Source organism: Microcaecilia unicolor, chromosome 7 (assembly GCF_901765095.1).
Source record: "Microcaecilia unicolor chromosome 7, aMicUni1.1, whole genome shotgun sequence".
Classification (NCBI taxonomy): domain Eukaryota; kingdom Metazoa; phylum Chordata; class Amphibia; order Gymnophiona; family Siphonopidae; genus Microcaecilia; species Microcaecilia unicolor.
In genome coordinates this window covers 205,766,190-205,791,632 of record NC_044037.1, presented here as the reverse complement: position 1 = coordinate 205,791,632, position 25,443 = coordinate 205,766,190, and the positions used below count along the sequence as shown (strand labels likewise).

The following is a 25,443-nucleotide window of genomic DNA, read 5'->3' as shown; positions in this document are numbered from 1 at the left end:
TAAAGATGATCTTGGATCACCAGGCTTAACACCTGCACCTTGCACATATTTCAATGCAAGGTCATTAAATAATAAATCGCTCCTGGTGAGAGAGCTTATTCAAGATTCAGACCCGGGTTTTGTTTTTATTACTGAGACATGGTTGCAAGAATTAGATAGACCTGTTTTATCCTTGATTTGTCCACCTGGGTACAGTGTTTTACATCAATATAGTGTAGGTAGGAAGGGAGGTGGTTTGGCTGTTATCTTAAGTCTTTTTTTAAATTTAAAATTGCTTAAGGAATATTTTATGGAAGGATTAGAGTTAGCTGTGTAACAACTGGTAGATAACACCCTATCTTATTAGAATACTTCTAATAAGATAGGGTTTTTTATTCTTGTTTATAGACCACCGGGTCTTTGGTCTAAGGTACAACATGTATTTGAGGAAATTTTGAACTATTATTGTTCAGAGTTTACTAGGATTCTTAAATTAGTGGACCCATCTACACTTGGAAAGTTTTGAGGATTTAGATGTGGCATATTTTAGGGAACATCTACATTCTGTTCAATTACTGAAATAGTTTCCAGTTCAAACTCATATAAAGGGGCATTCTCTTGACACAGTTGTCTGTAATCCATCTTATCTTATATCTGATGTCAGTTGGAATTCGATATTATGGTTGGATCATTTTATATTGTCTTTTAATTTGAATATTTTTATGTCTACAGAATGCTCTCAGCCTAAAATTGGAAATGAGGAAAGTTTTTGGCAACTGTTATCTGAAAGACTCCAAGCTGAAAGTCTGTTATGTCTGACATGCTATCTCATTGGAATAGTTCAGCTGGAGATGTGCTAAATGAAATTGGCTCCATTGAAAAATATTAAAAATGTTGCTAGGAAATCAGCACTTTGGTATGATGATACTCTTTTAAAGCAGAAAGCTGAGTCTCGCCGGCTTGAGAGGTCATGGTGGAAAAATAAGGATGAAAATATTAAATGTTTATGGAAAGTTGAGGTCAAACAATATAAATCTATGGTTTCAACAGCAAAAAAAAGAGTATTATGCTAAGGTGATAGAGTCAAACCCATTGTTATCTAAAGTACTTTTTCAAACAGTTAACAAGTTATCCCTCCCTGAACTTAGTTCTGCTACCCATGTTGAAGAACCCAATGTTCAATCACTGGCAGACTTTTTTCTTAAAAAATTAGAGAGGATTTGAAGCAATGTCCTGTTGTATCCAATGAGAGTATCTTTAAAGAACACTTGGTTAGGGGTATATCTGTAGATCAATGCTGGAATGCTTTTGAACCTGTGACTTGTAAGGAAATATCATTTTTGTTAAGAAAGTTTTCCCAGAAGTGTGGAGGGGCATAATCGAACGGGGCGCCCAAGTTTTCCTGAGAGCGTCCTCGCAGGACGTCCCCGCAAAGGGGCGGGGAAACATGTATTATCGAAACAAGATGGGTGTCCATCTTTCGTTTCGATAATACGGTTGGGTACGCCCAAATCTCAACATTTAGGTCGACCTTAGAGATGGTCGACATAAATGTTGAGATGGTCGACCTTAGAGATGGTCGTCCCCGGTTTTCGGCGATAATGGAAACTGAGGACACCCATCTCAAAAACAACCAAATCCAACTCATTTGGTTGTGGGAGGAACCGGCATTCATAGTGCACTGGTCCCCCTGACATGCCAGGACACCAACCGGGCACCCTAGGGGGCACTAAAGTGGACTAACTGATGCACTAACTGAATGGAAAAAGCCCTTCCTTTACCGATCCCTTAGCGATTCGGAAAGGAACGGGCATGCATGAAGGAAATCGCATGCAAATGAGCTGCTCACTGTTAGCTCATTTGCACATGATTTCCTTCCTAAGGAGGGGAAGCCAGTGCAGAGCAGCCAAGCGTTATGCGTGGCTGCTCTGTGCATTCCAAAGACAGCTTCGTACACGCAGACAAGCTGCGTGTATAATAGCCGTCTAGAACCTTAAAAAAAACACAAGTCCAGGTGAAAACGTCCAAGTGCTCATCAGGGACGTCTTTTTTTGAGTATGGGTGAAGGACATCCAGGTGTTAGGCGCCTTCGCTATGCCTCCGTCCCTGCAACGGGCAGTTGAGGACGTCCAAAATGTTCCTCCGTTGGTCATCTGGTCAGTTTGGGCACCTTTTTGAGGCTTGGTCGTAACAAAAAATGGACCAAGTAAAGTCAGCCAAGTGCTCATCAGGGATGCCCTTTTTTCCATTATTGCTCGAGGACGCCCATCTGTTAGGCACGCCCCAGTCCCGCCTTCGCTACGCCTCCGACATGCCCCTGGGAACTTTGGTTGTCCCCGCAACAGGAAACAGTTGGGGACGCCCAAAATCGGCTTTCGATAATGCCTATTTAGGCGACCCTGAGAGAAGGATGCCCATCTCCTGATTTGTGTCGAAAGATGGGCGCCCTTCTCTTTCGAAAATAAGCCTGATAGTGTGTTAGACCTTTGCCCTTCTTATTTCTTATGTAAATTCTTGTATTCTGCTTCAGATGTGCACCCTGATTAATCTTATTTTAGAACAGGGCAACTTCCCAAAATTGCCAGAGCAAATTCTACTTACTCCTTTATTGAAATCCAAAGAATTGGCTAGGACTGTACCCTCCAGTTATAGACCGGTTGCTAGCATTCCATTGTTCACTAAGATATTGGAAGCTGTTGTTGGAGTCTAGTTATCTCACTATTTGGATAAATTCTCAATTTTGAATGATTCCCAATTTGGATTTAGGAACAATCATAGTATGGAATCCTTAATTACTGTATTATTGGCTAAAATTTATCTATTTATTTATTTATTATCTCATTTGTACCCCACAGTTTCCAAACAGTGTCAGGCTCAATGTGGCTTACAGTGCACCACAGAGGCAGACGCCAATACAGTAAAATGAAGCTAATATAGCAGAAAAACCTACACAAGAGATAATGGGGAGGAAGAGGAAGAGACGGAAGGAGTAGGGAAACCAGGAGAGAGGAGGGAAGGGGAATGTGTTCAAAATTGTCCCTAGAATGATGCGCATCCAACAGTGGAGACACATGCAGAGACCGTGGTCTAAGCATTTCCAAATAACATGGTCTTTAGTGATTTCCTGAAGGTTAGGTGGTTGGTGATGGTTTTTATGGTTTTCAGCAAAGAGTTCCAAAGCTGAGTGCTGATGAAGGAGAAGGATGTAGCATACGTAGATTTGTACTTTATGCAGTTGCAGTTTGGATAATGAAGGTTTAGATATGAACGTGAGAGTCTAAATGTATTTCTGGGAAGTAGGTTGATGAGATCAATCATGAAGCTAGGAACTTCGCCATATAGGATTTTGTGAACTAGAGAATAGATTTTAAAGGTGATTCGATCTTTGACAGGAAGCCAATGCAGTTTCTCTCGGAGGGGCGCGGAACTTTCAAATTTTGACTTTCCATAAATTAATCTGGCCGCTGTATTTTGGGCCGTCTGCAGTTTCTTAATTAGGACATCCATGAGTCAGGGCATTCAATCTATCTTATTACAGTTTGATATTTCTGGGGCTTTTGACAGAGTGGACCATACAGTCCTTCTTGACAGACTAGCAGCTATGGGATTAACGGGTACAGTTTACATCTGGTTTAGGGAATTCTTGATCAATCGGAGCTACTCAGTTCTGAAACACGGTGCTGAGTCACACCCCTGGATACCAGAATGTGGGGTGCCTCAGGGTTAACCCCTGTCACCTATTCTTTTTAATATTATCACGTGTTCTTTGAGTAAGTTAACCTTGGTTGGGCCATAAGCAGATGATATCTTTGTTTGGCTTCCAATATTAGATAATGCTGATCATACTTATCAGGCTGTTGCTACATGTATTACTCATGTAAGATCATGGGCATCTGCAAATATGTTAAAATTAAATGCTGACAAAACAAAGATCTTGTGGTTCAGCAATGCTCTGAATAGTGTCCTTGAGTCTATTCCTGTTGTTCAGTCGTCACTGTCTTTTTTGGGACAAGTTATTTCTAAACCCGTGGATTCATCCCAATTATTTCCTGTGGTGAAATCATCTAGGGTGTTGGGAATTATTTTTGATACCACTCTTTCTTTTGTACCACAAATTAATAATGTAGTAAAGAGAGTACTTTTTAAAATTAAGACAGGTATGTTCCTATTTTTATAAGAAACATTTTGATTTGTTGGTACAGGTGTTCAATAGAAATCAAACAAAATAAAACATGGAAAAGAAAATAAGATGATACCCTTTTTATTGGACATAACTTAATACATTTCTTGATTAGCTTTCGAAGGTCGCCCTTCTTCCTCAGATCGGAAATAAGCAAATGTGCTAGCTGACAGTGTATATAAGTGAAAACATTCAAGCATTACTATGACAGTCTGACAGGGTGGGAGGATGGGGGTGGGTAGGAGGTATGCATGGGGACATCAAAGCATATCATTGATATTCTAACAGGATGGGTGTGGATAGGTGAGGGAAGGGTGATCAACAGAGACATACAGCTTTATGGTTTATAATGGGCTAGGAACCCCAGATCCTTGTTAAGTGTAAACACTGTCGCAGCTGAATTATTATAATTTAGTTTATATAGGTTTGCCTCAGAAGCAACTGCAATGATTACAGCTGCTATAGAATATTGCTGCCAAGTTGATTTTTGGACATTGGAAATATGATAGAGTGATGCAGTTGTTGATTGAGTTGCATTGGCAGCCGGTTAGGGCCAGAATTATTTATGTTAATGCATCTGGTCTTTAGGGGCCCTTTTAGTAGGGTTACCATATGGCTCCAGAAAAAGGAGGACGGATTGAGCCAGCCGGGATTTACTTCCATTGCTTTCCATTGAAAGCAATGAAAGTAAAACCCGGCTGGCTCAATTACTTCCATTGAAAGCAATGGAAGTAAAACCCGGCTGGCTCAATCCGTCCTCCTTTTTCTGGAGCCATATGGTAACCCTACCTTTTAGTAAGTTGCGGTAAAAGGGGCCCTGCACAAGTGGCGATGGCCATTTTTCCGCATGCTGAGGCCCTTTTTACCGCAGCGGGTAAAAAGTCAGAGAAAAGAAATGGCCATACGATACATTTGCACTTACCTCACGGCCATTTCGAGAGAAGCACTTACCACCACCCACTGAGGTGGTGGTAAGGGCTTCCACGCTAACCTGGCGGTAACTGGGCAGCACACAGTGTGCCCGATTACCACTGGGTAACCCCCTGCAGTAATATTTTTCTGGAATTTCTGGTAGTTTGGCTTGGGCTCTGTTTATTTATATGATTTGCTGCATCACTCCACCAATTCCAACACATCAAGGATTAAGAATAGTAATTTTCTTATATGTCTAACTGTCAAACACATCACTTCAAAGCTAATCATGAACATTCTTATTCATATCAGGTTACTCATTATTGGAATTCATTGCCATTAGATCTAAGACAGGAAGTTTTTTTATGGTCCATTTTGTAAAAATTTGAAAACATTTTTATTCCAAGAATATTCCATTTTAAATATTGTGATTCTGCAAGTATGATTATTTAATTGTATATTGGAATATTGATTGTGTTTCTGCAAGTATGATTATTTAATTGTATATTGGAGTAATTTTTATTGTACACCGCTTTGGACCCATTGAGATGAGATTATATTAAATTAGAACTCCCCAGAGGGACACTGTCTGGGCTCTGGCTGTAGCGCATTTATTTATTAAAAAAATTTTATTCCGCACAATTCTACAATGCTTGGGATCCAGATAAGTACAGTCTTTCGTACCTGCATTGAAGGGTTAGTGGAGGGAGCCCAATGATGTCACATATGTTTTTTTATTCTTTCTTATGAAACTTTCAATAACATGTATTGCAACAACAAAGGGGCCTCACTGTATGTGACTTGCCTATGTATGATGCTTGCACATGAGTGGTGCTACGTTCCTGGGGGCATTGCTTCACACTCACCTTTCCAGGCTGCATCTAATGGATCTCCATGCCCTCATGGAGACATCGTGAGGTGGGAGGTGGTGGTGGTGTTTGAAAATTTCTCTACTGTGCCTGAGGCGCAGGAGGACCAGGAGCTCTGTCTTTGGCACCAAAAAATTAGGCTCCCTGTGCAGAGACATGACCAGGCACATTGAGGAATGTTCCTCCAGGGTGCAGGAGGTATATGTGCATGTTTGCCACATGAAGGGAACATGCTGCCATTGTCGTGGCCATTTCCTCAACGTGGGGACCAGTACAGCTATTGCACATTTTGCCTAGTGTATTTCCGATTGGCAGAGACATCTCAAATGCAAATCGTCCTCTTTCTATATGTGCTTCTTGAGTATTTTTTGAACATCGGAATACGTTTATTTATTTCTTCCACTATGGACTTACGTTTTTAAATGTTTTCCAGTAAATATTTAGTTCACCATTTGGATGTCATTTCAAAAATGCCCCTCCACGTTAGTCCAATAAAAAGGAATCACAAACAACTTGGTTGTTGACCCTTATTTCCACTTATTATTTAAAGAACTACTATACTGCCATCCTGTGGCCATACAGAATAACTGGTGCCCTGGCAAGAAAATTATTTATTAAATAGTAAGCAATAAGATCTTTTGATGCGGATCTAATTTCAGATATAAATAACATATACCAATGGAAATCAAAGGCACAAACATTTCCAGTGGAATATTATTCATATGTTTACACTAATGTTCTTGTTATCCAAAAAAAGACTCCCCGTGGTTCACAACTGAATGCATAAATTAGAACACTTCACATTCAGCTTTAAATGAAAACACATCAGCTCAAAAATAAAATACTGGAAATAGAATGACAGACAAACTGGTCAAGCCAAGAAATGAAAATACATAAAATGAATTATCACAACAGCATTAATCAAAGGAAACATAATAGAACAAATCATTCCATAAGATAATACAAAGGACATCTTTATAAATGTATATTTAAGTTTATTCTTGATTATTTGCTAACTTTTAAACAAAAATGGTGTACATAATTTAATTTAATATAGAACTTATATGCCAACTAAAATGTGTGACTGGGATCAGAGCAGGTTATAAATGTTAATTAAAATGTACATAAACAGGAAATTGGAGTCAGAAGGGGAAAGGGACCGGCATAGCCGACAGATGTATGTCTGCTCCACGCACCCCTTTGTTTGGAGGAAGGGGGTATGCGTTGCCCGAGGATAGGGTATACGTGCTCTCCCGGTGTCATATAAGGTAGGTACGCCACTGCACAGGGTTCATGAGTCAGTAGGTTCCTGGGTGCAGAACAAGGCCTTTATCCACAGGAAAAGTATTTTACTGTTTTGCCACCTTTTTCCTGAAGAATGCTAAGGGTTTGGTTGGAAGTGTGGTACTACACTGGGGGACAGAACATGCAACCTATGAGTGGTGAGCTAGAAGTCTATGTCCTGTGCCAGAGGAGTGTTAGCAGTAACCAAGAGGAGAGTGTTTTGAGAAATTAGAGAGTGGAGTCTCCCTGGATAAAAGAAACCTGCTGAAGATAGAGCAAGTTTATGTTTATATTTATTGTTCCTTCCACTTCATATACCACCATTACTATTAAAAGATTACATCGGTTTTACAAATACTAAAATTATCAAAGAAAAGAATGCCAAAGTTAAAAAGACAGAGAACAGTCAACCGAGATATCATTCATACCAATACATGTCTACAAAGTAAAATAAAGTAAAACAACACCACATTCATAATCAGAGTTTTATAATCCCTGTCTGCCATAGTCAGAATCTTAGGCAACACTAGCACCAGAAAGGGCGTTGAATGCTATGGAAAAATAGTATGACTTCAGTAACGCTTTGAATCGAGGGAAAGAGAGCTCAGAACTTATGATTAGTAGCGCTATAGAAATGATAAGTAGTAGTAGTAGTAACTTATGAAAGGCAGAAGGTCATTCCACAACTTGGGTGTGATAAAAAAGAAGGCTGGATGGCGGGTGGACTCGTGGAGGGGCATAATCGAATGGGGGCGCCCATCTATAAGGGCGGCCATTTCTAATGACGGCCCCGTAAAGCGGCGTACCCGACCGTATTATCGAAACAAGATGGCTGGCCATCTTTTGTTTCGATAATACGGTCGAGGCTGGCCAATCTCAATATTTGGGCCGCTCGTAGAGATTGCCGGCGTTAGAGATGGCCGCCATTGGTTTTCACCGATAATGGAAACTAATGGCGGCCATCTCAAACCCGGCCAAATGCAAGCCATTTGGTCGTTGGAGCCAGCACCAACCGGGCACCCTAGGAGGCACTGCAGTGGACTTCACAAATTGATCCCAGGTGCATAGCTCCCATACCTTGTGTGCTGAGCCCCCCAACCCCCCCCCCAAACCCACTACCCACAACTGTACAACAGTACCATAGCCCTTAAAGGGTAAAGGGGGGCACCTACATGTGGGTACAGTGGGTTTCTGGTGGGTTTTGGAGGGCTCCCATTTACCACCACAAGTGTAACAGGTGGATAGGCCTGGGTCCGCCTGCCTGAAGTACCCACTAAAAACTTCTCCAGGGACCTGCATAGTGCTGTGATGGAGCTGGGTATGACATTTGAGGCTGGCATATAGAGGCTGGGAAAAAAATGTTTTCAATTTTTTTGGGGGGTGGGAGGGGGTTGGTGACCACTGGGGGAGTACTGGGAGGTGATCCCTGATTCCCTCCACTGGTTATCTGGTCAGTTGGGGCACTTTTTTGAGGCTTGGTCCTAAAAATAAATGGACCAAGTAAAGCCGGCCAAATGCTCACCAGAGCTGGCCTTCTTTTTTCCATTATCGGCTGAAGCTGGCCATCCCTTAACCATGCCCCCGTCCCGCCTTCGGTACCCTGCCGACACGCTCCCTTGAACTCTGGCCGGCCCTGCGACGGAAAGCAGCTGAAGCTGGCCTAAATCGGCTTTCGATTATACCGATTTGGCCGGCCTTAGGAATAGGCTGGCCTTCTCCCGATTTGTGTTGGAAGATGGCCGCCCTTCTCCTTCGAAAATAAGCAGGATAGTGATCCAGCTTAGGGGAGGGAAGTGTAAGGTGTTGAGAATCCAGGGAACAGGAAGGGGTATAGGGAATGATTGGGGAAGCCAGGTAAGAAGGTAAATCTGAGTGAAGTGTCTTGTGAGTGATGCAGAGTATTTTAAATTGGACTTGGAACTTTATGGGGAGCCGGTGGAGACAACACAGAAGAGAAGAGGCTGGGTATGATCTATGAGTCGTACACAGAAAATGGACAGCAGTATTCTGGAGGGTTTGGAGACAGCAGACTTGATAAGTGAGAAGACCAGAAAGAACTGCATTACAATATCTAGTTGGGAAATCACAAATGCATGAATAAGGGTATGTAATGAGGAAAAAGTAAAAATTCTGGAAACAGCACAAAGGTGATGGAGAGAGAGAGAGGATTGCACGCTGGAGGGTAAGGGAAAATATGACTATCAAAGGAAAGTTTAGAATCAAGACTGGCACCCAAGTATTGAAAGCTGTCTACAGGAGGGCAATGTGCATTAGAGAGATCAGGAATCAGGGAAGGCTTGGGAAGAGAACCGGTAATCCATCAAGACACTGTTTTGGCAGGATTTAGGACTAGTTTGAGAGAAGACAACCTGTGGGAAACAGTAGTTGAGCATGATTGCACACGACTCAAGTCAGGGGAAAATGGGGATGTGGTGAAGATTAAGAGAATATTGTCTTATCATCTACATAAATAAAACATTTCACATTATGGTTCTTGATAATGGTGGCTAACGGACTCAGGAAAATGGTAAATAGAAGCAGGGAAAAAATAGAACCCTGGGGGCTCTATAGGGGAAGGGGATCACAGGAGATGAAGAAGAGGGCACAGAAACAACATAGGAGAGTGTAGCAAGAAATGAGGAGAACCATAATAGTACTGTATCTCAGTGTCCTAAAGAGATAAGACTAGACAGCAGCAAAGAGTGGTCAATCAGATCAAAAGCAGAGGACAGATCAAGAGACACCAAGAGGGAGATGAGACCAGCTTCAAGAGAAGAATGGAACTCATTAAGATGGGCAGTGGTTGTGGTTTCTGCAATATGTGAAGCTCTGAAACCAGTCTGTTGCGGGTGGAGAAAGGAAAGTTGCTGAATCTGGGCCAACAGCTGTTCAAAGAAAATACATTCTGTTACCTTGGCTACTATGGGTAAAGATGATACTGGGTGAAAAATCTCAGGAAGACTGGGATCGAGGGATGGTTTCTTCAAGACTAGAACCACAATAGCCTTCTTCCAGGAATCAGGAATGAGGTGCTTGGAAATATCTTTGCAGGGTTCTGGAGGAGCTGTCTACAGAAGAGTCTGTGAAATAAGGGCGTACTGAAGGAAGACTGCATAGAGTTCAAGGAAGAGAAGAGCCTCAAGGAGGAGAACTAAGACACAGTTAAAATACCTAGTATTATGTTTTATGTTTCTACAGATTTTGATATCTCTCTGTGATATTCAACAGATGAACTACATTGAATTTTTTTATTCGCCCGTAAATTATTGGGCCAGTATTCAGACGCGCTTATTCAGATAACAGCATCTGCTATCCCGAAATACTGTAAGTGCTGCTGACTGGAATATTCAGCACCATGATCTGGATAGGGCTTCTGAATACCCTTCTGGACCACCTCTGCACTAGGCAGATAGGACTAGATTCAGTAAATGGCATTCAAAAAATGGCACCGAAAAAATCCACGTACAGCACTGTTCTATAAATGGTACTCTGAGTTAGGCGATATTTACAGAATAGCACTTAAGAGCTGATTTCTGTGCCAAACTTTAGCATGAGGAGCATCGCTGGAAGAAGGACAGCCTAAAGGGTCTGTGCTTGAAAGAGTTTGGATTGGTATCAGGAGTAACAAAAGCAGCCTTGAATTTATTCCTGACAGGAAAAAATCCAACAGGATGGGTGAAGGACAGGAGTCTGTGTAAATATGTACAGAGTTGACTTAATTAAAGAGTGAAAGGAAGTGCCTGCGACTTCCATGGATGGTCTTGGATGTATTTATTTATTTAGATCATTTATACCCCGCTTTTTACCACATAAAGCAGCCTCTAAGTGGCTTACAATGAACTAATGAAACAATTACAATGACAGTGAGTTCTGAAGAGTTTGCCAGTTGCTGAAGTTCCAGTAGAGTTATTTTGCATTGAATAAAACTCTTAGACTGAGAAAAGGACCACTGTTGAGGCTCTTTTGAGCTCCCAACACCCCAGATCTTTATTCTGGACCACTGACCCATTCCCAAGCATGACTGCAGGCGAACTTTGACTTCAGTGTGGTGTGTATATGATCCCTTATGTCACCCTGACTGGAGAAAGAGAGAGAAAAAAAAGAACTGTTTTCCCTGTGACCCGGGTTGAGGGGTTTGTGGACCCAAGCTAATCGCGGCAAGACCTGAGTTACACAAATGACTGATGAAATTTAATGTGGATAAATGCAAAGTGATGCACATTGGGAAGCACAATCCAAATAATAGTTACCTGATGCTAGGGTCCACCTTGGGGGTCAGCACCCAAGAAAAAGATCTAGGTGTCACTATAGACAATACGCTGAAATCTTTTGTCCAGTGTGTGGTGGTGGTCAAAAAAGCAAACAGGATGCTAGGAATTATTAGGAAAGGGATAATAATGCCTCTGTATTGCTCCATGATGCAACTTCACCTTGAGTATTGCATTCAGTTCTGGTCGCCGTATCTCAAAAAGATATAGCAGAATTAGAAAAGGTTCAAAGAAGAGTGACCAAAATGATAAAGGGGATGGAACTCCTCTCATATGAGGAAAGGCTAAAGAGGTTAGGGCTCTTTGGCTTGGAAAAGAGATGGATGAGGAGAGATATGACTGAGGTCTACAAAATCCTGAGTGGTGTAGAACGAGTAGAAGTAAATCAATTTTTTACTCGTTCCAGAAGTACAAAAAGACTAGGGGACACTCAATGAAGTTACATGGAAATACTTTTAAAACAAATAGGAGGAAATATTTTTTTACTCAATGAATAGTTAAGCTCTGGAATTCTTTGCTGGAGGACGTAGTAACAGGATTGGACCAAGTTCCTGGAGGAAAAGTCCATAGTCTGCTATTAAGACAGACATAGGGAAGCCACTGCTTGCCCTGGGATTGGTAGCATAGAATGTTGTTGCTTTTTGGGTTTCTGCCAGGTACTAGTGACCCTGATTGGCCACTGTTAGAAAGAGGATACTGGGCTAGATGGACCATTGGTCTGACCCAGTATGGGTATTCTTATGTTCTTAAGACCAATGCACAAGGGGATCGCATGCAAATGAGATGCACGAATCCCCCTTTGTGCATTGGTCGCTGTTTGCGACTCGAAGCTGTCAAATGCATTTGACAGGTTGCCCACCAGGAAAGTTTTTTGAGTTGTGCTGACCCCCCAGACTTTTAAAACGTTCACTGGTGGTCCAGTGGGGACATCAACCCTGACCCCCCCCCCGCACCACTTCCTGACTCCCCCCAAGTTAAAAAAAAAACCCTGGTGGTCCAGTGGACTGCCTTCTGACCCCTCCTCACTCTAAACATCACTCACTGGTGGTCTAGTGGCCCCCCCCACCCACATACCTTGCACCAGAGTCAAGAAAGCAGGAGCAACCCTCCTGCCTCAGGGCCTAGCCACCATTTTGAAAGTGTTGATCCTGCCCCCAGCGCATAAGGTATGTGGTTATGTGTGTGTGGGGGGGGGGGGTTCACTAGATCACCAGGGAGTGATGTTAACAGTGAGGGGGAGGTCAGGAGGCAGTCCACTGGACCACCAGGAATGTTTGATTTGGGAGTGGGGGGGGGGGGGGGGGGTTGGGGTCCACTGGACCACCAGGGAACTTTTAAAGGTCTTGGGGGGGGGCACTGGGTCGGGTCAGGTTGGGTGTCCTCAGCGCCTACCATGAGGAGCAGTCTACTTCCACTATACAGTGCAAGCGAGCTGCTCCCCATAATGAAAGGTCCAGACCTGCCGTAATAGGGTTCTCGGTAGCTGCTAACAGCACACATTAGAGCTATGAAACCCCCTTTGTGCGTTATTCATTAAATAACATTTGCTTTAGACCGGCTACAACTGGTCAAAAGCAAACATTAAAGCCTGATAAGCTTTGTGCATCAGCCCCTGATTGTGGTGGCAGAATATTGACCCTTATTTGTCTTTCCAGTCCAAATGAAGCTGGAAAGAATAACTTAAAAGGAGCCAAGAATCACTGTCTAGGGGAAAAATAACTCTCCGAAAATGTAAAGGAATGGGATGAAACTTGGCATGAGGGAAAAGCTGAGTGAAAGTTGGCCAAATTGGACTGGGGATTCCAGAGAAATAAGCCATCATAACTGACCCACTCTTCAAACTGCTCCCACAGGCCAAAACCTACCCCCACACAACTGCCTCACCATCCTGCAAACTGCCCCATCCCTAAAAATTACCCCCTGCAACTTCCATAGCACCCTGCATACTGTCTCCACACACAAAAAATATTCCCTGCAACTGCCACACTATCACCAAACTGCCCTACCTGCTATAATTACCCCCCACCAAGTCCCCCCAACCCTGTAAACTGCCTCTGCTTCCAAAAATGCAGTTAGTCCCATTCTCCTTCAGTTCACTGAACATTAACTGATTAAGAACTGCGAAGAAATGCAAAGTGATGCACTTAGGGAGTAGAAATCCAAGGGAGGCGTATGTGTTAGGTGGGGAGAGCCTGATAGACACGGACGGGGAGAGGGATCTTGGGGTGATAGTATCTGAGGACCTGAAGGCGATGAAACAGTGCGACAAGGCGGTGGCCGTAGCGAGAAGGTTGCTAGGCTGTGTAGAGAGAGGTGTGACCAGCAGAAGAAAGGAGGTTTTAATGCCCCTTTATAAGACGTTGGTGAAACCCCACCTGGAGTTTTGTGTTCAGTTTTGGAGGCTGTACCTTGCAAAGGATGTTAAAAAAATGGAAGCGGTACAAAGAAAAGCTACGAGGATGGTATGGGAGTTGCGTTCCAAGACGTATGAAGAGAGACTTGCTGACCTGAACATGTATACTCTGGAAGAAAGGAGGAACAGGGGTGATATGATATAGACGTTCAAATATTTGAAAGGTATTAATCCGCAAACAAATCTTTTCCAGAGATGGGAAGGCGGTAGAACGAGAGGACATGAAATGAGATTGAAGGGGGGCAGACTCAGGAAAGATGTCAGGAAGTATTTCTTCACAGAGAGGGTGGTGAACGCTTGGAATGCCCTCCCGAGGGAGGTGGTGGAGATGAAAACGGTAACGGAATTCAAACATGCGTGGGACAGGCATAAAGGAATCCTGTGCAGAAGGAATGGATCCACAGAAGCTTAGCTGAAATTGGGTGGCGGGGGGAAGAGGGGTTGGTGGTTGAGAGGCTAGGATAGGGGAGGGCAGACATATACAGGGTCTGTGCCAGAGCCGGTGATGGGAGGCGGGACTGGTGGTTGGGAGGCGGGAAATACTGCTGGACAGACTTATACGGTCTGTGCCCTGAAAAAGACAGGTACAAATCAAGGTAAGGTATACACATATGAGTTTATCGTGGGCAGACTAGATGGACCGTGCAGGTCTTTTTCTGCCTTCATCTACTATGTTACTATGTAAGAACTGGAATTCCAGTTTGTAGCCAAAGGGAAATTTGTTAGACATGTGGAAATTCTACAAACGTTGCTGGTTGAAACCAGAAAATCCACCTGCAGTTTCTCCAGGAAAAAAAAAAATTCAAATTCTCTACTGAAGCTCATCAGTACTTTCTTTTTTTGGCCTGCAATTTTTGGATCATATTGAATTTTGATTTCCTATATGGATTGTATGAGATATAAAAGTACTATCTAACTACCTCAGTAAGCTGTTTAGCTTTAAATAACCCCATCAGGAATGATTGGGTGGGGTTCTTCTGATTTTATTGGGAGGTACCAAGCAGAATTTTACAAGCTGAACAGCCTTGAAAAACTCTAATTCCCCCCCTTTCCAGAAATGGGCCCAGAAACACAGGGGCTACATTAGTATGTGAACACTGCATGAAGCTTTTGACTAGGACAAGCTCTCTATCACCACAGGAACTGAACTTTCTCACACAAGTCTTCAACAAAAGATTAAGATATTTCAAACATTACCTCATTCCCCTTGTTTCCTGCATTGGACTTGCTCTCTTTTGGTTGCTGTGGAAAATGAGAACATATTAAGGTTATAAAGGTTAAAATGCTAATAAAGAGTATTCATATTTCTTAAAACATGGATTCAATATAGCTGAGTCAAGTCACTAGGGGCCAATGCACTAAAGTGTGCTAACGTCAATCATTAACAAGTATAAACATGGCCTTTGTCATGCGTATTAATGGCCAATGTTAATGACATGCAAATAGAACAGATGGTTAAATATGAAAATACAAATACACATATATTTATGGATTGTATGACTAAATATAACTACATTTTTCCAGGTAACATTGCTCAGTTCCATTTTGGAAATCAGAGCCAACAGGGTAGAGGGAGTTGTGCTCCCTCCTCGAAAAAAAACAAAAAACAGCGGGTATGACCAAGCAAAAACAAAATCAGGTGATCCAATATTAGAATGTCCTTTATTGTCAAACCTAGTCAAGTGAGTTGATGTGAACTTGACACGGCATGGGACATGTTACGGCTCTATCGCCTGCATCAGGAGTCCATAAAAACTGAAGGTTGGGAGGTGACCTGCATAATACCAGTTTTTGAAAGGAGCTCAAGGGGTGCTCTGCTGCATATAGAGAGCAAGCCTTTTGGGGGTTAGTTTTCTATCTCCATTTCTTCATAATCCGCAGGAGTTATAGTTGCTGTGCTCTCTAACTCCATGGGTTCCTCCCTTGCTTCCTCAGGAGTATTAGTGACTTCAACTTCCATGGGTTGGGGAAAATACTCCTCCTTTTCTGCTTGGTCATTCCCACTGGTTTTTTTTTCTGTTGCGTTTTGTGGGACTTTTTGGTTTTCTTCTTTTCTTTGTACTCCCTCTTGGCCCATCTTCATTTTGGCTACTTTGGATGAGAATTAAGAAGAGTTTCACTTAGGGGGAGAGAAATGGATCCACTGGGCTTGGAAAGCTCATAGAAAGTAATTTCATAATGGGGCACCCAGTTTAAAAGGGCAAGTAGGCACCTTCTTAGGCATTATTTTATAAAAACATATAGCTGCCCATGGGCCCTGTTTACTAAGCTGTATTAAAACAGTTAGCATGGGTTGTACTATATGGTAGATGTAAACGTGGACCCGCACTAACAGCTACTTTGTGTTAAAACTAGCCAGCATAGCGAAAAGCCCGTGCTAACTGCTTAATGCGGGTAGAGGCAGGTTGCAAGCATGACATGGCAGAGCTGAGCTGTGACAGCTAGTGCACAGATCAGTACTCTGCACTAGCTGTCATAACTGCTGATAGTGTGCCAACATATAACGCCACCTCAAGAGTTGGTGTTAAGTGCAGCTGTCTGGAGGTGCAGCTACTGCCCCAACTTGACGAATGGAAAGCTGCAGCAGTGCATATCCTCCGCCTCTGATTTGATTCCCCAGTACATAAACCACTCTCCTGATCTGATCCTCCTTCGAGCACATACAGCCCCACAGACCCGAGGGTCTCCCAGCAGTCTAGTAGCCCAAGGTGAAAGTGATCCCCCTCAGCATCTGCTATCCAGATAAGTGCTGCTGACCGAGATACTCACAGGCATTATCCGTACAGTGCCTCTGAATATCCCTACAGACTGACTCTGTACTATGTGCATAGCGTCTGGGTGGAGTGTGGGTGGAGCCAGGGTGGTTCCGGAACTTATGCAGATAGAGCAGGGGTTCTCAAGCCAGACCTTGGGACGCACCTAGCCAGTCAGGTTTTCAGGATACCCATAATGAATTTGCATGAGATAGATTTGCATACAATAGAGGTAGGGCATGCAAAGCCGTGGAACTCTTAATGGATTTAGAAAAGTATAATAGTGTAACCAGTTTAAAAAATTAAGAAACTCATTAGTAAATAAATGCATATTCATTGTGGATATCCTGAAAACCTGACTGGCTAGGTGTATCCCGAGAACTGGGTTGAGGACCCCTGAAATAGAGGCAATATTTGAGCTGCTATCCAGATAACTTATCTGGACAATTTAGGCAAGATAGAAGTTATCTGGATAAGCTATTCAGATAGGAGCCTAAATATTACCACTATCCAAATAAGTTCCAGTGCTGCCTGACTTATCTGGATATTCAGCAATGACCACTATCTGAATAGTAGCAATGAACATGTGGGTATTTTTTGACTTACAACTAGCAGTTAAAAAAACTGCTGAGAAAACAGGGATTCAAGATGGCCGCATCTTACTAAGTTGCTGCGATCCTCACTTCCGACTAACAATGCCGAAGCGCAGAGGGAAGCTAGCGGCCAGAGCCTCGTCGCTGACTCCTTCTTTACCTGGATCTATTGAGAGATTCTTGAGACCGCAGAGGGTTAATTTGGATAGCGGAATGCTGCCAGTAGGGAGCGTCGGCGTTTTGGGAGAATCGACTTCCCCTGGCTTTGAGACCACGCTGAACCCCGCTATGCGCACCCCACCTCCTCAGCCGGTTGGAGCGAGCTCCTTTCTCGATGACTCGACGGGGTCTCCCCGCGAGGGTATTATCGACCCGGAAGAACGCCGAGCTGAAGGTTAGTTTTTAACAGAGGGAGGAATGGAGGGCCTTGAGCCTGTGAGGCCGCTACGAACTGAGGAGGCAGGAACCGAGGGTCAGGATAAGCCACCTGTGAAGTCTTCTGAAAGGTTTGCAATTCCAGTTGAGTTAGTAGTCAAGCCAAAAGAGGTTACACTTGACGCTTTATGGGATTTGGTCTCTAATCTGGGACAGACTTTTTTGAAGCAAATTAATGAGACTATACCTAAAGTAAATTCACTAGAAATTGCTATACAAGAGATAGAGGAAAAGACTAAACTTACTGAAGATAAAGGAGAAAAAATGGAACAAAGAGTTATGAAATTGGAATCAGTACAAATGTTGATGACAAACGATTTGACAAACCTTAGGAGAAAAACTGAAATGTTTGACAATTATACTAAAAATCATAATCTAAGATTTGTCAATTTTCCCAGGATTATGACTGTTGCTCCTCTTGATATGTTAAAATGATATATGCGGGAAATTTTGAATATACCAGAACATAATTTGCCTCCATTTACCTTAGCATATTATATACCAGGAAAGGAACCGAATCAAATTTTGGAAAATTCATTAGATGTATCCCGTCTGCTTGAGACTTCTGACACCGAATTAGCAGTGGCGGCGACCTTGGTCACAACCACTGCATTATTACCCGATAAAAATTGGATCTTTCGTCTATTTTTCCGAAACAAAGATAAACCCTTTTGGGGTTTTAAAGTATTATTATTTCCTGATGTCTCCAAAGAGACACGTAGACGAAGGAAACAATTTTTGCTCCTTACGTCTGAAGTGCTGCGCTTGGGGGGCACCTTTTTTTTAAGATACCCCTGCAAGTGCATAATAAGAGTTGCTGAGAAGAAATATGTCTTTACAGAACCTTCACATCTGACAGCCCTGATAGCATCGTTGACAAGGGACGAGCGTTAAATTATAAGTATAATTAACTCAACTTAGTAAGAATATGAAATTCCTTTGTTATATATTTTTCTTCTTGTAATTTACATGATTTACTCCCGGAATTCCTAAATCTTGGATCCTAAATTATGGACTTGAGTATCATTACCTACTTAAAGGAAAAATGTATTTTCTTTTCTTTTTTTTTTCCTGTAATATGATTAACCTTATTTCTATGATGCTTTTCCAATCAAGATGTTTCTTGTATTTTATGTTTAAATTGAATAAAGAATTAATTAAAAAAAAACAAAAAAAACTGCTGAGTGTGGCAGTTCAGTATTGAGCTGATAGGCCAAATGGTCTTTGTCTGTTACCATTTTCTATCTAGTTTGCCCAAGAACACTAACTGCTTATCTCTACAGTTCATTCTTCTGCCTCAGAGATCCACTGTGCTTTCTTGAATTCAGATACCCTCCTTGTGTCTACTAACTCCACTGGTAGGCCCTTCCCCAAATCTAGTACTCTTTCTCTAAAGAAATATTTCCTTTGGTTACTAATGTTTACTTTTACCCTTGTTCCACAGCCTTTCCCACTTGAAAGAGGCCCACCTCCTGTGTATTTATACCTTGGCAGTATTTAAATGTCTCTATTATTTCTTCCCTGTCCTGTCTTTCCTCCAGGGTGTACACATTGGGCTAGACTCTACATATGGTGTCTGAAAAATCTGCATAGAAAAAAAATATGACTAAGTGTATTCTATAATGTAAGCCTAAATTGGCTTAAATATCCACACAGTATATAAAATACGCCGAGGGCCTCTTCATGCGATCACATTTGGCCGCATCCATTTAGGCCATGTTTTACTTGGCCTAAATCTTGACACCTAAATTAGGCGCAGATCGGGGGTATTCTATAATAATGCGCATAGATTTTCAAAATGCCCATGACCCACCTATTTCATGCCCATAGTCACGCCCCCTTTAAACTAATCAACTTGAAATTTACACGCATCACATTACAGAATACACTTAGCAAGTTGAGTGCATAAATCTTAATTAATACCAGTTAGTGCTGATAATTGCTTGTTAACATCCAATTAACAGCACTGATTAGCTAGTTAACCAATTAAGTTATGTACATTATTGTAGAATATGCTTCAATTTTTGCACACAAATTAAGGTGCAATATATAGAATTTGGGGGATTGAGGGGCCCTTTTACTAAGCTGCTTAAGCGCCTACACGCACAATTCTGAGTTACCACCCGGCTACCGCGTGTCCGAAAAATATTTATTTTCTGGCGCACATCAGCTACACGTGTCAAGTGGCATCTTACGCGCGTAGGTCATTACCGCCCGGTTACCACGTAAGACTTTACCACTAGGTCAATGGCTGGTGGTAAGGTCTCAGACCCAAAATGAACAAGCAGCAATTTTCATTTTGCCGCATGTCCATTTTCGGCAAAAATAAAAAAAGGCATGTTTTACAGGTACGCTAAAAAATGATTCTGCGTGCGCCCAAAACATGTGTCTACACTACCGCAGGCCATATTTCAGTGCACCTTAGTAAAAGGACCCCTGAGATCTTTAAGTCTTAACCCACATGCTTTATGACAAAGACCACTGACCATTTTAGTAGGTACACTCTGGATCCACGCCATCGGTTCACATTCTTTTGAAGGTGCGGTCTCTAGAACAGTACACAATAATCTAAATGTAGAGGCACTATCGCCTCCTTTTTCGGCCAATACTTTCCCTATTCACTGGATTTTGCAGTCACCTTTTCCAGAGTAAAGCCTTGCTTTATCTGCAGAAATGCTTTCCAAAATTGCCCTCTGAAATGTTCATCACAATATAATTACTGAAGAAAGGGCAGAAAGGGCAGACATTGGAAACTAGACAACAGAGTGAAAGCCAACATGTAATTTTGGCCCTTCACTTTTCAAAGAAAGTGCCCACAATTACTTGTATACATTTATATGTATGTATATACACATCCCTGACACAGACACATTTTGACATATTTTTCTCAAGGGGCCTCCCAAAAAGTTAATGCAAAGGTTAAAAATACAAAAAGTAATAAAGGTACCTTAGATTTTGAGCCCACTAGGGACAGAAAAAGTACTTCTATATAACATGTAAAATGCTTTGATTGTAACCCCAGAAAGGCGGTAAATCAAATCCCTTTCCCTTAAGTGAAAAGGCTCTTCAAGTGCTATAATCCATTTTTAAAATGCAATACAATCCAGCTTATAATTGAAAAAGAAAAACGCCTATATTGCGACCCAAATCGGGAGATAGACGTTTATCTCACAAAAACGAATAAAGCGGTATAATCGAAAGCCGAATTTGGACGTTTTCAACTGCACTCCGTCGCGGATGCGGACAAAGTTGATGGGGCGTGTCAAAGGCGTGGTGAAGGCGGAACTGGGGCGTGGTTATCGGCCGATCAAAGATAGGCGCCTTTTGCCGATAATGGAAAAAAAATATGCGTTTTTAGCGAGAATTTAGGGCACTTTTCCTGGACCCTGTTTTTCCACGAATAGGGCCCCAAAAAGTGCCCTAAATGACCAGATGACCACTGGAGGGAGTCGGGGATGACCTCCCCTGACTCCCCCAGTGGTCACAAACCCCCTCCCACCACAAAAATATGCCGTTTCACAACTTTTTATGTTCACCCTCAAATGTCATACTCACCTCCCTGGCAGCAGTATGCAGGTCACTGGAGCAGTTATTAGGGGGTGCAGTGGACGTCAGGCAGGTAGACCCAGGCCCATCCCCCCCCACCTGTTACACTTGTGCTGGTAAATGAGAGCCCTCCACACCGCCCCCCAAACCCACTGTACCCACATGTAGGTGCCCCCCTTCACCCCTTAGGGCTATAGTAATGGTGTAGACTTGTGGGCAGTGGGTTTTGAGGGGGATTTGGGGGGCTCAACACCCAAGGGAAGGGTGCTATGCACCTGGGAGCTCTTTTACCTTTTTTTTTTTTTTTTTGTAAAAGTGCCCCCTAGGGTGCCCGGTTGGTGTCCTGGCATGTGAGGGGGACCAGTGCACTACGACTCCTGGCCCCTCCCACAAACAAATGCCTTGGATTTATTCGTTTTTGAGCTGGGTGCTTTCATTTTGCATTATCACTGAAAAACAAAAACGCCCAGCTCACAAATTGTCAAATAAAACATGGACGTCTATTTTTTTCGAAAATACGGTTCGGTCCACCCCTTCACGGACCCATTCTCGGAGATAAACGCCCATGGAGATAGACGTTTCCGTTCGATTATGCCCCTCAATGTGACCCAACCTGTCTCTTTGAACAGAAGCCTTTCCCATAAATGTAGGTATGTAGAATTTAAATAGCCTTAACTCAATTGTTTTCAGCCCAAACCTGGGGAAACCTCTGTCCTGCTACAATTGGGAACAGCTGGATGTTAGCATTTCTGCCAGACTACATCAGCAGCTGAGCTCTGAGGCTTATATAATAAAAATCCCCCCCTCCTACCCAATACAGGTGCTAATTATAATAGGACTAGTTATTATGTAGCCAATAGTATCTCAGGGTATATTTTTACGTTTACTTTGCAAATTTTGAGGCAAGAACTCAGATTGAAGATAGAGAAATGCATGCGAGCTATGATACTGAACGGAGCCTAGATATATGTCATTTATTAATATAAATCTTTCTTCAAAGAAGGCCAGTGTCCAGTGTTCACAATATCAACGAGCTTGGCAGGCCCCAGACTATGAACCAAACAACCTACCAGATGTCGATATTCCAGAGAAAGACTTCCATTTGCAGATTCTTCCATATTCATCACTTTGATGTGAGTGCCTAGTAGAACAAACCTACGATTGCTAGAAAATGACACAATAATTAGGCATATGAAGATTTTTATATGAATATTAATATTAATTTTGTAGGTTCAATGCCATTAGGATAGTAACATAGTAACTTAGTAAATGACCCCAGATACAAACCCTCAGAGTCCATCCACTCCGCCCAGCAAGGCAACCAGAGCCAAACAACAGTTTTGCAAACTGACAACACACCTAGCATATGACATGAATGTGATATAAAATATGCATAATTCTTGATTTGTCGTTGCTATTTTTGGGTCACAGAGAATAAAAGTCTGCTTAGCACTGGCCTTACTTTCCAACTACTGGAGGCAACCGCTAAGTTTTGTTTTGAGGAAATCATCTTTCCACATAGGGATCCTTTAGGTTTATTCTACATATTTTTGAATTCCATCACTTCCCCGCAGAGGGCATTCCAGGCAGCCACCACCCTCTCCATGAAAAACATTACTCCTAAGTTGACTATCCTGCAACCTCAATTCATGTCTCCTAGTTATACCACTTTCCCTGTCTCTGGAAAAGATCTGTTTGTATATTAGTACCTTTCAAGTATTTAAATATCTGTAGCATATCTCCCTTAGCCTCCTTTCCTCTAGGACAGGGTTCTCAACCCAGTACTCGGGACACATCAAGGTAGTCTGGTTTTCAAGATATCCAAAGTGAATATCCTCTGCCTCCATTGTATGCATTTCTAGTCCTAATTATTCTAAGCCACATAGAACTGAATAATTAACAGATTATTAAGATATAAGCAACAATAAATAAACACATTGTATGCAAATCTATCTCTTGCATATTCATTATGGGTATCTTGAAAACCTGACTAGCTTGGTGTGTCCTGAAGACTGTGTTGAGAAACCTTGCTCTAGGGTACACAAATTCAGAAACTCAAGTTTCTTCTCATACAACTTTTGGCACAAATCCCATATCATTTTTGTTCCTTTTCTCTGGACTGCTTCAAGTCTTTTTATATCATTAGCTACATATGGCTTCCAAAAGTGAACACAATACTCCATGTGAGGTCACATTAATGACCTGTACAGGGATAGTAACACCTCCTTTCTTCTGCTAGCTTTACCTCTCTCTATGCAGCCTAGCATTCTTCTGGCTGTGGCCACTGCCTTGTCACATTGTTTCACCACCTTAAGATCCTCAGTCTCTCACCTCCTACCTTGTATATCTCCTTTGGATTTCTATACCCCAAGTGCATTGCTCTGCAGTTCTTTGCATTAACTTTAACTGCCAGATAGGTTGCTTAGATAGAAAATGGTGCTTGATCTTCAGACCTGGGTCATCCAGGATGAGGAGTGTTCACTGTTCTGAACCTCCACCCCCCCCCTTTTTTTAACAGAGAAAAATATCCCAAATACAGCTCCAGAGCAACAGGTACAGGCAATGAGAACCACAGAGGGCACTCAGGCTCCTGTCTTTCAGGCAGCCACTGTAATATCTATAGCCAGGCCTGGCTCCTGAATCCTTGCTACAATGTTAATGTTGCTGTGGGTGGGACTGGACCAGATTCCAATTAATGTGGAAGTCCAGAAATTGAAGGACATTGGCTGAGCAAGTGAATGAATGCGTAAGTGCATAAGTAGTTTTACCTTATGTTTTTCTTACCTCACAGTAAACGATGCATTCCTTTAAAAAAGAAGTAACAAAACAAAGCAAAGCAATAATGTTATTCGTTGTGAAATTTGCTAATCCTATAAAAATGCTGTGTTATTCCAAAAGGAAGATTGCCTACAGTCTCAGGTTACACTCATTAGCACTGTAAACCCCCACAGTTTTGTACATAGAAAATAAAGCACAGTCAAGATGAGAGTATCATGTAAATGGTTGGAGTATGGGCAGCACAAAAACAGCCCAAATCAAAGTTAAAATGTGGCAGCATGCATTTACACAGGCCCAGGCACTGGTGTAGATATAGGTAGCTCAAGTGTGTGCTTACAAGTGTGTTATTTTGTAACCTATGTGTATATTTATTTAGATTTTGCTCACAACTTTTTTCAGTCTCGGTATCATGTCATGTGATGCACTTATGCGATGCCTATTCTATAAAGAAAAGTAGGCACCAGCTTTCTCTTTAAATAATACCAGAATAACAGGTAAAATATGTGCCTATGATTTAGATCAAAACTCCCTTAAGGCTCTTAAATAGCACAAGACGTGATGACATGATACCGAGACGGGGAGATATCCTTGAAACAGCCAGAATGGCGAAACACAAAGTCGGACAGCAGATCCCTCAAACAGACTTATTGAAGTTAAGTGCTTGCATAGCATAAAACTCTAAGTAGTAATTTAAGAGCATTAACAAAATTTATGGAGAATACCTCTAGTTAAAACAAAAACAACTAAAACTAAAAACAAACAAAATATTATATTAAATAACACATATCACAGAGACCAATGAGGATTGGAGGAGTGGCGGCTAAAACTATATAGTGCCCCATGACTCTGATGACTGAGGTCTTCTAAGATTATCCTGAAATAGAGTATCACAAGGCTATATACTGTGAACGTTAGTATGATTTAGATCAAACAGTGAAGAAGCAAAGTAAACAAACAAACAAACAAAAAAACCCAGAAAAACCACACAGTGGTGTGCAAAACACATAAAAGTCCTTTATTCAGTTATTCCAGGATCCGACACAGATTATGTTTTGGCCAAAAGGCCTGCATCAGGGGTCCAAGAGTCTAGAAAAAAACTAACAAATATACATCGTTATAAAACTATTCAATTACCTAAAAAATAGACAGACCGTATATTAGACACAAAGAAGTGAACACATAAATATGAATTTAAATAGCCTTAATAAGTGCTAAATTATTCTTATTAGCAAGTTTGGTTTGGGGTATAGGACACCATATCCAGAGGTAGACTCTGTTTGTTTTTTTAAAACTTTTTTCATATTATTTGGTTTTTATGATTTTCTATATGAAATCTCTTGGTTTATACAAACGTATATGTATTCTTTTATGTAACCATTTCATGTGTATATATTTATATAGGTATTTTATGATTGTTTTTAGCTTTTTGTGTC

At 41.9% G+C, this 25,443-nt stretch overlaps 1 protein-coding gene across 2 annotated transcripts in view; it reads right to left on the bottom strand.

Moving 5' to 3' along the window:
• STAT4 (signal transducer and activator of transcription 4) overlaps positions 1-25,443 on the bottom strand; it is a 227,136-nt gene that overhangs the window by 57,537 nt on the left and 144,156 nt on the right. For both annotated transcript variants that reach the window (XM_030210264.1, XM_030210265.1), the window contains 3 exons: positions 24,017-24,037; positions 22,303-22,396; positions 15,103-15,147 (listed from right to left, as the gene is read on the bottom strand). In XM_030210264.1, the coding sequence (XP_030066124.1) occupies positions 15,103-15,147; positions 22,303-22,396; positions 24,017-24,037 (160 nt within the window). The remainder of the gene's footprint in view (positions 1-15,102; positions 15,148-22,302; positions 22,397-24,016; positions 24,038-25,443) is intronic.